The sequence below is a fragment of the Monodon monoceros genome, unplaced genomic scaffold, assembly GCF_005190385.1.
Source record: "Monodon monoceros isolate NGI ecotype Baffin Bay Population unplaced genomic scaffold, NGI_Narwhal_1 Super_Scaffold_18, whole genome shotgun sequence".
NCBI lineage: Eukaryota > Metazoa > Chordata > Mammalia > Artiodactyla > Monodontidae > Monodon > Monodon monoceros.
Genome location: NW_021703774.1, coordinates 26,366,116 through 26,380,446, shown reverse-complemented (window position 1 = coordinate 26,380,446; position 14,331 = coordinate 26,366,116). Strand labels below are relative to the sequence as shown.

Sequence of the window (14,331 nt, the reverse complement as noted above, 5' to 3'; positions counted from 1 at the left end):
AGCAATGAGTTGTTTAGAAATGCATTTTTAAATTTACAGACATGAGCCTTTTAAATTATTGTTTTGTTATTGAATTCTAACCTAATTGTATTGTGATCACAAAAGTGTTAGAATCAAATCTTTGGCTTAGCATGTAGTCAAATTTTATAAATGTCTTGTGTGTACCTAAAAAAAATATATTTTCCTATTGTTGGATGAAGTATGCTATTTATGTCCAGTAGATCAGGTGTGTTAAGTGTACTGTTCAAAGTCTTGTGTACTTATTTGACTCATTGTTGACTTGATATTGGCTAAAATTTCCCACTATAATGGTAGATACGTCACTTTTCCTTGTAGGTATGTAAATTTTTGCTTTTTATTTTGAGTTTATCTTTTAGGTGCATATAACTTTAGAATTATTAAGATTTTTTGAAGAATTGAGACTTTGTAGTGACCTTGTTTCTCACTTGTAATGCTTTTCAACTTATGTTCTGTCTTATATTAATATGTTCATGTATCTTTAACCTTTGATTTTCAAGGCCTTAGAATTATTTTTCATTGACTTCTGGCTTCTGCTATTGCAGTTGAGAAGTCTGCTCTCTGTCTAATGGTTTTTCCTTCTCTAGGTAATCATTATTTTCTCTGTAGCTGTTTTAAGAAGTTCAACCTTACCTATTGAGCTATACAACCTTTGCTATTGTAAGTTTCTTTATATTTATCCTACTTTTGATTTATTATAGTTCCTGAATCTGAAGATTAAAACCTTTCATCAATTCTGAAAATTCAGTTACTATCTTTTCAAATCCTGGTTTTCTCTCATTCTCTTTCTTCTTTCTTTTTAAATTTCCATAATAGAAACATGCCACCATTTCATTCTGTCCTTCCTGATGCTTCAAATCTTTTCATATTTCCTATCTTTTTATTTCCCATGACTCATTCTAGACTATTTTTTCAAATGTTTCTTTCAGTTTTCTAGTTCTCTCATCATCTGTGTTTAAAATTTTTAATTACTAAAATCCTACTATCTAGAGGAAAGTACCATTGTATACTATATTCTACCATTTCTGCATTATTGCATCCATAACTGGCTGTGTAATCTGTTGGGTGCAGTACAAAATGAATATGGAGGGCCTCTAGTTCAAAAGCCAAGGGAAAAATACCGTTAAAAGTATTAAATATAGGGGCTTCCCTGGTGGCGCAGTGGTTGAGGGTCCGCCTGCCAATGCAGGGGACACGGGTTTGTGCCCCTGTCCGGGAGGATCCCACATGCCGTGGAGCGGCTGGGCCCGTGAGCCATGGCCGCGGAGCCTGCACGTCTGGAGCCTATGCTCTGCAACGGGAGAGGCCACAACAGTGAGAGGCCCGCATACCGCAAAAAAAAAAAAAAGAAAAAAAAGTATTAAATATAAAGCTTTTCCTTTCTTCTGTGGTTACTCTCTACCCATCATGGCACTTTTTATTTGGAATATAATGCCATGCTCCCTTGGACATGAGAATACTCTTGGGTCAAGTACAAACTCATATAGTCACCAGGTTTAGCACATGTGCAGCCCATTAGCTGCTCAATTTTCCCTCTCAACAGTCATTGGACTGACATATAATACTTCAGCCAGGAGTGGGGTCTGAAGAAGTCAAACCAGACATCTTCCCTTACAGTGGACCTACCACCTCAACCCATAGCTGATAGGCAACCCCCAAGGATATTGTAACCTCTGCACTGTGACACCCTTGGTACCTGGATTGGGGGTGGGTAAGAAGCTCATTCATCCCTGCCTAGATGAGACCTCCATCAGCCACACCATAATTTTGCTAGCTGGGGTTCGGGGAGGACAATTGCTGGCATGCCTTACTTCAAGATGTCACAGGACTTAAACACCCTATGCTGACCCTCCTCATACCTGAGCCCAGAACTAGTTTTCAGGACAAGGAGTGAGAAGGAAAGGCCAGGCAGGACCCAAGGTGCCAGGGCATAATAAGTGGGCCTGTCCCATGGGGAAGATAAGTAATAGGAGACAGTACTGCATGAGCCAAACCTCCAAGTGCATGCTTCATTTTCCTATCATACTTCACATACAAACCACAAGTTCAAAGATACATTTATTAAGAATTTCAAGACAGAGACTGCAAAGTATTAAACCTCAAGTACAAGGCTCTGCTGAGCATTGCCTCTCTTCCCTGGGCTTTCCTAACCTATTGACTCTGCCCACAAAGCAGAATTCTGACCCGAGGGAAGAGAATTCATGGATCAGGTACTGTATTAGCATCTAAACTCTCTTGCTTTATTCTCTCTCCCCTAGGGTTAGAATACAGAAAAGGAAGGGAGAAGAATCCAAGGGGTCATGCTCAAATTACCATCTTTTTCAAATTCACTGTAACAATGTTCTGCTTCATCAGTCTATCCCAGTACTCTCTGCCTACTATCTGTTTATCCACTTAAACTGCTTTGGCAACGTTACTGAAAGTTTAATGGGATTTTTTTAGTCCTTTTACTGTTTGATTTCTGTACCACATTTAATGCTGGGTATCACTTATTTCTTCTTAAAACTCTCTCATTCCTTCACTAACCTAATACCAGCATCTTCTCTGTCTTTCTTTTTATTATACATTATTGTTAACTATAGTCACCATGCTGTACATTAGATCCCCAGAACTTATTCATCTGCTTCCTTTGCTGTGCAGAAACATTTTAGTTTAATGTATTCTCACTTTTTGATTTTTACTTTTGTTGCTTGTGCTTTTGATGTCATATCCAAAAACTCATTACTAAGCCTGATATCAAAGAGATTCTTCCCTGTGTTTTCTTCTAGGAGTTTCACAGTTTCGGTATAATATTTAGGTTCTCAGTCCATTTTGAGTTGATTTTTTAAAAAATTTGTTTATTTTTGGCTGTGTTGGGTCTTTGTTGCTGTGTGTGGGCTTTCTTTAGTTGTGGCGAGTGGGGGCTACTCTGTTGTGGTGTGTGGGCTTCTCATTGCGGTGGCTTCTCTTGTTGTGGAGCATGGGCTCTAGGTGTGTGGGCTTCAGTAGTTGTGTCTCGTGGGCTCTAGAGCGCAGGCTCAGTAGTTGTGACGCATGGGCTTAGTTGCTCCACGGCATGTGGGATCTTCCCAGACCAGGGCTCGAACCCTTGTTCCCTGCATTGGCAGGCAGATTCTTAACGACTATGCTACCAGGGAAGTCCTTGAGTTGATCTTTTGAGTGGTATAAGGTAAGGGTCCAGTTTCATTGTTTTGCATATGGATATCCAATTTTTCCAACACTATCTCTTCAAGATTATTCTTTGCCCATATCCTGTTCTTGGTGCCCTTGTCAAACATTAGTTGACCATATTTGTGAGGGATTAATTCTGGGCCCTTATTCTGTTCCATTGCTCCATGTATCTATTTTAATGCCAGTACCATACCGTTTTGATTACTATAGATTTGTATTGTACTTTGAAATCAGGAAATGTGATGCCTCTGACTTTGTTCTTTCTCAAGATTGCTTTGATTCTTTGGGGTCTTTGGGGTTCCATATGTATTTCAGAATTGTTTCTTCTATTCCTGTGAAAATTCCGTTGGATATTTGATACGAATTTCATTGACTCTATACAAGGTTTTGGGTAGTATGAACATTTTAACAATATTAACTCTTCCAATCCATGAACATGGGATATTTTTCTATTTATTTAAGTGTTCCTCAGTTTCTTTCATCAATGTCTTATAATTTTTGGAATATAGATCTTTCACTTCCATGGTTAAATTTATTCCTGTGTATTTTATTATTTGTGTTGCTATTGTTGCTTTATTTCTTTTTCAGATAGTTTATCATTAGTATATAGAAATGCAACTGATTTCTGCATGTTGATTTTGTATGCTGCAACTTTCCTGAATTTACTGATTAGTTCTAACAATTTTGGGGCGGACTCTAGGATTTTCTATATACAAGATTATATCATCAACAAACAGAGACAGTTTTACTTCTTTCTTTCCAATTCAGGTGTTTATTTTTCTTTTTCTTGCCTGATTGCTTTCTCTAGGACTTCAGTTATTATGTTGAATAGAAATGGTGAGAATGAGTGCCCTTGTCTTGTTCCTGACCTTAAAGGAAAAGCTTTCAACCTTTCATGACTGAGTAGATGTTAGCTGTGGTGTGTCATATCTTGCCTTTATTATGATGAAGTATGTTCCTTCTATATCCAATTTGTTGAGGGTTTTTATCAATCAAGGATAATGTATTTTGTCAAATGCTTTTTCTGCATGTATTGAGAAGATCAAATGATTTTTATCTTTCAGTCTATTAATGTGGTTATCACATTGATTTATTTTCATATATTGCATTCCAGGGACAAATCTCACTTGATCATCGTGTATGATCCTTTTAATATGCTGTTGAATTTGGTTTGCTAGTATGTCACTGAGAATTTTTGGATCTGTATTCATCAGGGATGTTGGCCTGTAGTTTTCTTTTCTTGTAGTGCCTTTATCTGGTTTTGATATTGGAGTAATGTTGCACTTGCAAAAAGAGTTTTGAAATACCCATTCCTCTTCAGTTTTTTGGAAGAGTTTGGAAAGAATTGGTATCAATTCTTCTTTAAATGCTTGGTAGAATTCACCGATGAAGCCATCAAATACTGGGCTTTTTCTTTGTTGGGAGATTTTTGCTTACTGATTCAAGCTCCTGACTCATAATTGGTTTGTCTGATACTCTGCTTCTTGATTTATTCTTAGTAGGTCATATATTTTTAGGAATTTATCCATTTCTACTAGATCGTCCAATATTTTGGCCTATAATTGTTCATAGTAGTCTTTTATGATTTTTTAAAAAATTTCTGTAGAATTGGTAGTGATTTTCTCATTTTCATTTCTGATTTCAGTAATTTGAGTCTTCTTTCTTTTTTCATAGGTAGTCTAGCTAAAGTTTTGCCAATTTTGTTTATCTTTTTAAAAAATTCTTAGTTTTATTCTTTTTGCTTTTTTTGGGCTCATTTATTTCTGTTCTATTTCACTGTTATTTCCTCTCCTTTGCTAACTTTGAATTTAGTTTCTTTCTTTCTTTTTTTTTCTATTTTCTTCAGGTATAAAGTTATATTGTTTATTTGAGGTCTTTCTTTTTTCTGAGTGCGGGCATTTATCACTATAAATATCCCTTCTTGACTTGAACTTTTATTGCTCCATCCCTTAAGTTTTGTTATGTTGTGTTTTTATTTTCATTGTTTTAAGATATTTTTTGATTTTCCTTTTTTATTTCATCTTTGACCCATTGGTTGTTCAGAAGTGTGTTGTTTAATTTACACATATTTGTGAATTTTCTAGTATTCCCTCTGTTATTGACCTAGTTTAATACCATAGTATGAAAAGATGAAGAAAAATCAGAAAAGATACTTGGTATGATTTCAATCTTTTAAAATTTGCTAAGACTTGTTTTTACCTCACATTTGATCTATCCTGAAGAATGTTCCATGTGTGCTTGAGAAGACTGTGCATTCTGCTGTTGGATGGAATGTTCTTTAGGCCCATTTGGTGTAAAGTATAGTTCAAGTACAACATTCCTTTATTGATTTTCTGTCTAGATGATCTATCCATTGTTGAAAATGGAATCCTCTACTATTATTATATTGTTGTGTATTTCTCCTTTTAGATCTGTTAGTTTTTGCTTAATATATTAGGTGCTCTGATGTTGGGTGCATATATATTTACAATTGTTATTTCCTCTTGAATAATTGGTTTTATTATATATTGAATTTCTTTGTCTCTTGTTACACTTTTTTACTTAAAATCTATTTTTCCTGATATAAGTATAGCTATCCCTGCTCTTTTTTTGGTTTTCATTTACCTGGAATATGTTTTACCATCCCTTCACTTTGAGCCTGTATATGTCCTTGAAGCTGAGGTGAGTCTTTTATAGGCAGCATATAGTTGGGTCTTGTTTTTTTTATCCACGCAGCCACTGTATGCCTTTTGATTGGAGAATTTTATCCATTTACATTTAAAGTAATATTTTTAAGATAAGGACTTGTTAATGCTGCTTTATTAATTATGTTCTGGCTGTTTTGTATCCTTTTGTTCCTTTCTTCCTCTCTTGCTGTTCTTTTGTGAATTGATGATTTTCCATAGTGGTATTCTTTTACTCCCTTCTATTCATCTTGTATGTATCTACTATAACTGGTGTGTGTGTGGTTGAAACATCTTATAGATATAACAGATTGTCTTTTCTTTTTCTATTGAAATATAGTTGATACACAATATTGTGTTAGTTTCAGGTGTACAACAAAATGATTTAGTTTTGTGTACATATATTTTTTTCAGATTATTTTCCATTATAGGTTATTAGTAGATTTTGAATATAGTTCCCTGTGCTATACAGTAAATCCTTGTTGCTTATCTATTTTTTGTATAGTAGTTTGTATACATTAATCCCATACTCCTAATTTATACCTGCTTCCCATTCCCCTTTGGTAACCATAAGTTTATTTTCTGTGTCTGTGAGTTAGTTTCTGTTTTGTATATAGATTCACTTTATTGTTTTATAGATTCCACATATAAGTGGAATATAATATTTGTCTTTCTCTGACTTACTTCACTAAGTGTAATATTCTCTAGGTGCATCCATTATTGCTACAAATGGCAATAATTCATTCTTTTTATGGCTGAGTGATATTCCATTGTATATATGTACCACATCTTCTTTATCCATTCCTCTGTTGGTGGACATTTAGGTTGCTTCCATGTATTGGCTATTGTAAATAGTGCTGCTATGAACATTGGGGTGCATGTATCAAATTAGAGTTTTTGTCTTTTCTGGATATATACCCAGGAGTGGGATAGCTGGATCATATGGTAGCTCTGTTTTTGGTTTTTCAAGGAACTTCCATATTGTTTTCCATAGTGGCTGCACCAATTTGTATTCCCACCAACAATTTAGAAGGGTTACCTTTCCTCCACACCCTCTCCAGAATTTATTAACTGTAGGCTTTTGATGATAGCCATTCTGACCAGCATAAGGTGATACTTCATTGTGGTTTTGATTTGCATTTCTCTTAATAATTAGCAGCATTCAGCCTCTTTTATGTGCCTGTTGGCCATCTCTATGTCTTCTTTGGAGAAATGTCTATTTAGAGGTCTTTTGCCCAATTTTTGATTGGGTTGTTTGTTTTTATTATATTGAGTTGTATGAACCACTTGTATATTTTGGATATTAACCCTTTCTCAGTTGCATCATTTGCATATATTTCTCCCTTTCCATAGGTTGTCTTTTCATTTTGTTGATGGTTTCCTTTGCTGCGCAATAGCTTTTAAGTTTAATTGGGTGCCATTTGTTTATTTTTGCTTTTATTTCTTTTGCCTTGGGGGACTGATCTAAGAAAACATTGGTACAATTTATGTCAGAGAATGTTCTGCCTATGTTCTCTTCTAGGAGTTTTATCATGTACTATTTTATATTTAGGTCTTTAAACCATTCTCAGGTATTTTTTGTTAGTATGGTGTGAGGGAGTGTTCTAATTTCATTGATTTACATGTAGCTGTCCAGCTTTCCCAATACCACTTGTTGAAGAAACTGCCTTTTCACCATTATATATTCTTGCCTCCTTTGTTACAGATTATTTGACCATAGGTGTGTGGGTTTGTTTCTGAGATCTCTGTTCTGATCCATTGATCTACACATCCGTTTTTGTGCCAATACCACATGTTTTGATTATGTAGCTTTGTAGGATAGTCTGAAGTCTGAGGGTTATGCCTCCAGCTTTGTTCTTTTTCCTCAGGATTACTTTGGCAATTCTGGGTCTTTTGTAGTTCCATATAAACTTTAGGATTATTTGTTCTAGTTCTGTGAAAAAATGTCATGGGTATTTTGATAAGGATTGCACTAAATCTGTAGATTGCTTTGGGTAGTATGGCCATTTTAACAATATTAACTCTTCCCATTCAAGAGCATGGGCTATCTTTCCATTTCTTTAAATTATCTTCAATTTACTTTATCAGTGTTTTGGTTTTTTTTTTGCGGTACGCAGGCCTCTCACTGTTGTGGCCTCTCCTGTTGCAGAGCACAGGCTCTGGATGCACAGGCTCAGTGGCCATGGCTCACGGGCCTAGCCGCTCTGCGGCATGTGGGATCTTCCCCGACCGGGGCACGAACCCGTGTCCCCTGCATCGGCAGGCGGACTGTCAACCACTGCGCCACCAGGGAAGCCCTATCAGTGTTTTATAGTTTTCAATTTATAGATTTTTCACCTCCTTTGTTAAGTTTGTTCCTATTTTTTTGAATGAAATTTTTCAACAGGATTGTTTTTTTTACTTTCTCTTTCTGATATTTCATTGTTAGTATAAAAATGCAACAGATTTCTATATATTAATCTTTTATCCGGCTACCTTGCTGAATTCATTTATTAGTTCTAATAGTTTTTGTGTGGAGACTTTAGGGTTCTCTATATAGAGTATTATGTCATCTACAGATAGTGACAGTTTTACTTCTTCCCTTCCAATTTGGATATCTTTTACTTATGTCTCTTTTCTGATTGCTGTGGGTAGGACATCCAATACTATGTTGAAGAGAAATGGTGAATGTGGGGATCCTTGTCTTGTTGCAGATTTTAGTGGGAAAGGTTTCAGCTTTTCAGCATTGAGCATTATGTTGGCTGTGGGTTTGTCATAAATGGCTTTTATTATATTGAGATATGTTCTACATATACCCACTTTGGTGAGAGTTTTTATCTTGAATGGATGTTGAATTTTGTCAAATGCTTTCTCTGTGTCTGTTGAGATGATCATGTGGTTTTTGTCTTTACTTTTCTAAATGAGGTGGCTGTGTTGCTGCCTGGGAGCAGGGTTGCCAGATTTGGTGCTAAGCTGTGGTGTGGAGTGGATGGAACCAGGGCACTCTGACTGGCTCCTTGCCATATACTCCTGTCCAGGGCCTGTCCACCCGAGATTTAGAGCCTAGCCCCACGTTCTTGTGGTGCAGCCCTGTGTGCACATTGACAGTGTCTGCTACATCTGGACTCACCACCACTGTGTATACATGCTGATAATGGGCTCTGAGGCCCCCCCTAGTCATACCCCATGTTCTTCAGTTGTCTCTGCTTAGCTAGAGTCCTCTTCCAGGGCCTGTCTGCCCAAGATTCAGTGCTTGTCCACTCTGTATTCTTGTGACGTCACCCAGTGTGCCCACTGACATCTGCCAGGTTTGATCTGCTGCTCCCATGTGTGCGCTGACAGTGATCTCTGCAGTTCTGCCCAGATCATACCCAAGGCTTCCCATCTGTCTCTGCATAGGTAGAATGAATCTTTGCTAGAGTTTGCACCAGGCAGTGGTGTACAGAGAACAGGGCAAGGGTGTTTGCCCCTTCAGGCTGGGAAGTGCAGCAAGGCAGCAGCCACCAGTGCAAGTCTCTCCTCCTTGATTGTTAGCAAGCCAGCATGTGTGCACTCCTTGCGAGCAGAGTCTAGGCTTCTCCAGTCCTTCTGTCTGTCTCAGTGGATTTCCCAGCAGGTAAGTGGGCTCCCTAGGACAGCCAGTGAGGACCTTCTCTTCCTTACAGATACCTTCCATGGGTGCCGGTCCTGACCTGATGTGCTTTTTTTTTTCTGTCCTACCCAGTTATATGGAGATCTTTCTTGCAGTTTTGGTTGTTAGGAGATCTTCCGCCAGTTTTCAATTAGTTTTCTGTGAGACTTGTTCCACATGTAGATGTATTTTTGATGTGTTTGTGAGGGAAGGTGAGCTCCACATCCTCGTACTCTGTTATCTTGATCCCTCTCCGAAATCTATAACAGATTATTTCAAGCTAATAACTACTTATCTTCTATTGCATACAAAACCTCTACCCTTTTACTATCCCTCCATATTTTATGTTTTTGATGTCACAATTTACATCTCTTTATATTCTGTTTCTACTAACAAATTATTGTTGCCATAACTGTTTTAATACATTTTGCCCTTTAACATTTATGCTAGAGGTAAGTGGTTAACACATCACCTTATTAAAATATTAACATATTCTTAGTCTGACTATATACTTGCCTTCACCGGTGTATTGGATATTTTCATATGTTTTCATTTTACTAATTAAAGGCCTTTCATTTTTGCTTTAAGAACTTTTCAGCATTTCTTGTGAGACAGATCTTGTGATGATGAACTTCCTCAGCTTTTGTTTGTTTGGGAAAAGCTTTATCTTGCATTCATTTTGAAGGACAAATTACCTGGGTAAAGTGTTCTTGACAGAGTTTTTTTTTTTTCCTTGCAGCACTTTGAATATATCTCCCCTGGCCTACTCTCCCCTGGCCTGCAAAGTTTTTCCTAGAAATCCACTGTTAGCCTTATGGGGTTTCCCTTTTTGAGAGAATTTTTTTCTCTTGCTGCTTTTAAAATTTTCTTTTTTGTCTTTAATTTTATACAGTTCCATCTTAATGGTCTTGGAAAAGATCATTTGAGATTGAAATCTTGGGATGACCTGTTAGCTTCATGAACTTTGATGTCAAATCTCTCCCCAGGTTTGGGAAACTCTTAGCTATTACACATTTTTGATAAGCCTCTGTCTCTTTCTCCCTGTCTTTTCCTTATGGGACTCCAATGATGCATAGATTGTTTCTCTTAATGGTGTCCTATAAATCTCATAGGCTTTTGTCATTCCTTTTTATTCTTTTTGCTCTTCTGACTAGATAATTTCAAAAGATCTGTCTTTGAGTTCACTGACTATTTCTTCTGCTTGTTCCAGTTTGCTGTTGAAGCTCTCTTATAAATTCTTCACTGCAGTCATTGTATTCCTCAGGGCCACAATTTGTTTCTTCCTTATGTTTTCTACCTCTTTGTTGAACTTCTCATTTTGTTCTAGTATTGTTTTTCTAATTTCATTAAATTGCTTGTCTTTGTTCTCTCATAGCTCTCTGAGCATCTTTAGAACCCTATTTTGAATTCTTTATCAGGCTATTTGTGTATATATATCCATTTCCTTAGGGGTCATTGCTGGAGTTTACTATGTTCCTTAAGTGGTGTCATGTTTCCCTGATTCTTCATGGTCCCTGTAGCCTGTGTAGGTGTCTGCACATTTGAAGTCACCACTTCCAGTTGTCACAGACTGACTTCATTAAGAAAAGACCTTCACCTGTGGTTGTGCATGCTGGAGCGTGCTGTGACTGCAGGTCTAGTGGTGTGGGGGGGCCATGTGCAGGGGCAAGTGGTGGTTCTGGATCCAGTGGGGCATGTTTCATCAGCTCAGGCCACTGGGGTCCAAAACATCAAGAATTGCATTGTGTTTACCAAATGCTGCAGGGTGACCAGGGTGACTGCAAGGGCTATGATAGTCCTCAGCAGTGCTTCCAGGTCCAGTAGCTAGGGACCAAAGCAGGCAGCACTGGTGGCCCAAGCCAGTACTGTGCACATGCTCAGCTGCAGGGGTTAGTTTTAGGTGCCTGTGTACTGGCAGGGGATTTTTTTTTTATAAAATTCATACTTTCTGAACTTTGGGCACATTTGCCTGTCAGGATTTATAGTACTTTTTTTCAGTGGCTTTCTCATATAACAGATTGAACATACAAAATATTATTTTCAGTTTCAGAAACTCACTGCATGCACATTTACTGATTCCCCAAACATCTTCATTTTGTTTTGTACCTAATAATGTATTAAGCACTATGCACAAATGAAAACACAGTCCTGAGTCATTGACTTTTAGAGATTATATGATTTTACAAATACAGATATCTTTAAAGTGACAATAATTACTTTCTAAAAAACATATAACTAAACATACAAGTGAATGTTGCTCCTTTCAGAAAATTTACACTGGAAGGCTGATAAATGAAGCATTTGCAGTGCTAATTGATAAATTTGGTTTTGACATAAATTAAAACATGTAAACTCTGTAGAATTCTTTTTTGGGGAGACCATGCTGTGTGGCATGCAGGATTTTAGTTCCCTGACCAGGGATTGAACCTGCACCCCCTGCATTGGAAGCATGGAGTCTTAACCACTGGACCGTCAGGGAACTCTATAGACTTTTTAATGTGCATTGATCATGTCAAATTTTTAAAGAAGATTAATCATGCAACTTTGGCTATGTGAGCTTACAGTATTATTAAGAAAGTATATAGATTCATGCCCCTCAGCCTTTTGTTGACAACACATGAGGATCAATAATTATATTTAACTATTGACATGAGTTTTTTTAACATTTAACATTTAATCATTTATGTATCTGTGATGGAATATAAAGAGAATACTCAAAGATTTATAAACATGTATGTTGAAAGTAGAATATTCAAACTAATATTTAACATGCTGTTTACTAAAATATGATTTCTCTTTTTCCCAACAGAAATTTCACTAACAATTTAACCCAGGTAAATCTTTTTAAAGTTTTTGTATATCTCTCATATATTATACTATATTATTTCCATCTTATCTTCCATATTTACTAGAAGAGGAATTTTCTAAACTAATTTTCAATAAAATTCGCTTAGAGCAGTGGTTACTCAAGTTATAGACTAAGATCCCCTAGGTCTTCACAGACCTTTTTAGAAGGTCCACGAGGTCTACGCTTTTCCAGCTACATATCTGTGTGAGGATAGATTCCCCCCATATACTTCCACCAAAATAACATACCAACAGCTTGAATGTAGGAGCACAGATGATAAGCCAGCTCTCTTCTATTAAGGCAGATATTAAAGAGATTTTACAATGTAAAATGTAAAAAACCAATCTTCTTACTATTTTTTATCTTGGAAAATAATTATTTTTCATAAAAATATGTTAGTTAATATTAATATGTAATAGGTCTATCATAAATTTTAAAATAAATTAATAAATATATTTAAATATTGTCAATTTTAATTTGTTATATGGTAATAAATATTGATAGAGCTAACCCACATAAAACAACAGCTCTGTGGGATTCTCAATAATTTTTAAGCCTATGAAGGGGTTTTGAGATCCAAAAGTTTTGACATGTGGATTGAAGGCTGATTAGAAGTATGACAGAGAGATATATTCAAAAATTTGAAAATTGAAATAAGGTGGTAGTATTTGGAAACTTAAGCTCTATAAATATTTTCATTTTCTCAACATAGTGATTTAGTGGAAAGAAGAGGCAGAAAAATAATAAGAAGAAATAAACTTGCTATATTGGATCAAGATGGCTGAATGAGCTCATGTGTTCATATGTATCCCTATCCTAGTCCCAGTTGACATTATAGGATTACTTATTAAGTCTATAACTATAATAGTGAAAAAAAGGAAGAAAGAGTATTATCCATGGATAAGGAATTTTAAGACAGAAAATAGAGAGAAACTTCTAAAAGTAGAATACCTATTACAGGCCCAAATAATGCAGAATAGCCTCCATCTCACTCAAAACATACAAAAATGCCTTTACAAAATACGTATGTATAATACTAGTGTAGACTTTTACCTTAATATTGGTACGCATGTGTATAGAATTTAAAAGCAAGTAAAGGAATTTCCTAGTTGTCAGAAGTAACTAAAGAACTAAAATCCAGAGTTAGAGAAGAGTGAATTCTGAAGTAAGGTAATTAGACAGAATATAAGCCCTAGTAGACAAAGGGTGATGTTTTAACATGTGTGTGGGAATAGAAACTGAAGCCTCCAACCTATGGGAGAGGGAGGAGCTGAAACTAACCTCCCTACATGAAGCTAGGATTTATGAAAGGTCTGTAAAATGAGAACTAGTAAGGCTTCACTCACTGTCTTAGAGTAGTTTCAAATAAATGATACATCCTTTTGGGGGCCGTAAATGGACAAGGAGTTACCTTCACAGAGTTTCAGGTGGATGCCCAAGTTAAACACCTCTCAAGAGGTTGGGGAATCTAGAGCTGAGTGGTAAAAACAAAAATACAAGCAGTGAAACACATAGGGCGCAGGCAGAGGTGATTATAAAATCCATTTCATAACCAAGGGTGTATAGGACTCTCATAGAAAACAAACCCTCTGAAAATAATCTCAAAATAAAAGCTATAGACCACAAAAAAAGACAAAACTGCCTGGAATAGACACACACATAAACTTTCTCACACATATGGAGAAAGTTCATACTTTTCAAAACTAAAGATGAGAACCATCTGAAAGATGATTAAATCCATATTTTAAACGGTCACAAAGGTAAGAGAAGGGATAAAAACAAAGAAAACAAGAATGAGGATTATGCATAATTGTACAACATTGAAAATAACTTGTATAAATGTCTTAAGATGAAAAAATAGGCATCTAAAAACAAAAATTCAGGTTAAATAGAAGACTACATACAGTTGAGAAAATTGCAGAATTAGTGATTTGGAATGGGAATCATGCAGAATGCAGAACATAAAAATGAAAAAATGGAAAAGCATTGATGAACTATGAACATGCAGCCTGCGAAAAGGA

General features: G+C 36.3%; 1 protein-coding gene across 1 annotated transcript in view; it reads left to right on the top strand.

Moving 5' to 3' along the window:
- CATSPERE (catsper channel auxiliary subunit epsilon) overlaps positions 1-14,331 on the top strand; it is a 220,738-nt gene that overhangs the window by 12,930 nt on the left and 193,477 nt on the right. Inside the window, exon 5 of the mRNA XM_029226890.1 lies at positions 12,272-12,296. Within this exon, the coding sequence (XP_029082723.1) occupies positions 12,272-12,296 (25 nt within the window). The remainder of the gene's footprint in view (positions 1-12,271; positions 12,297-14,331) is intronic.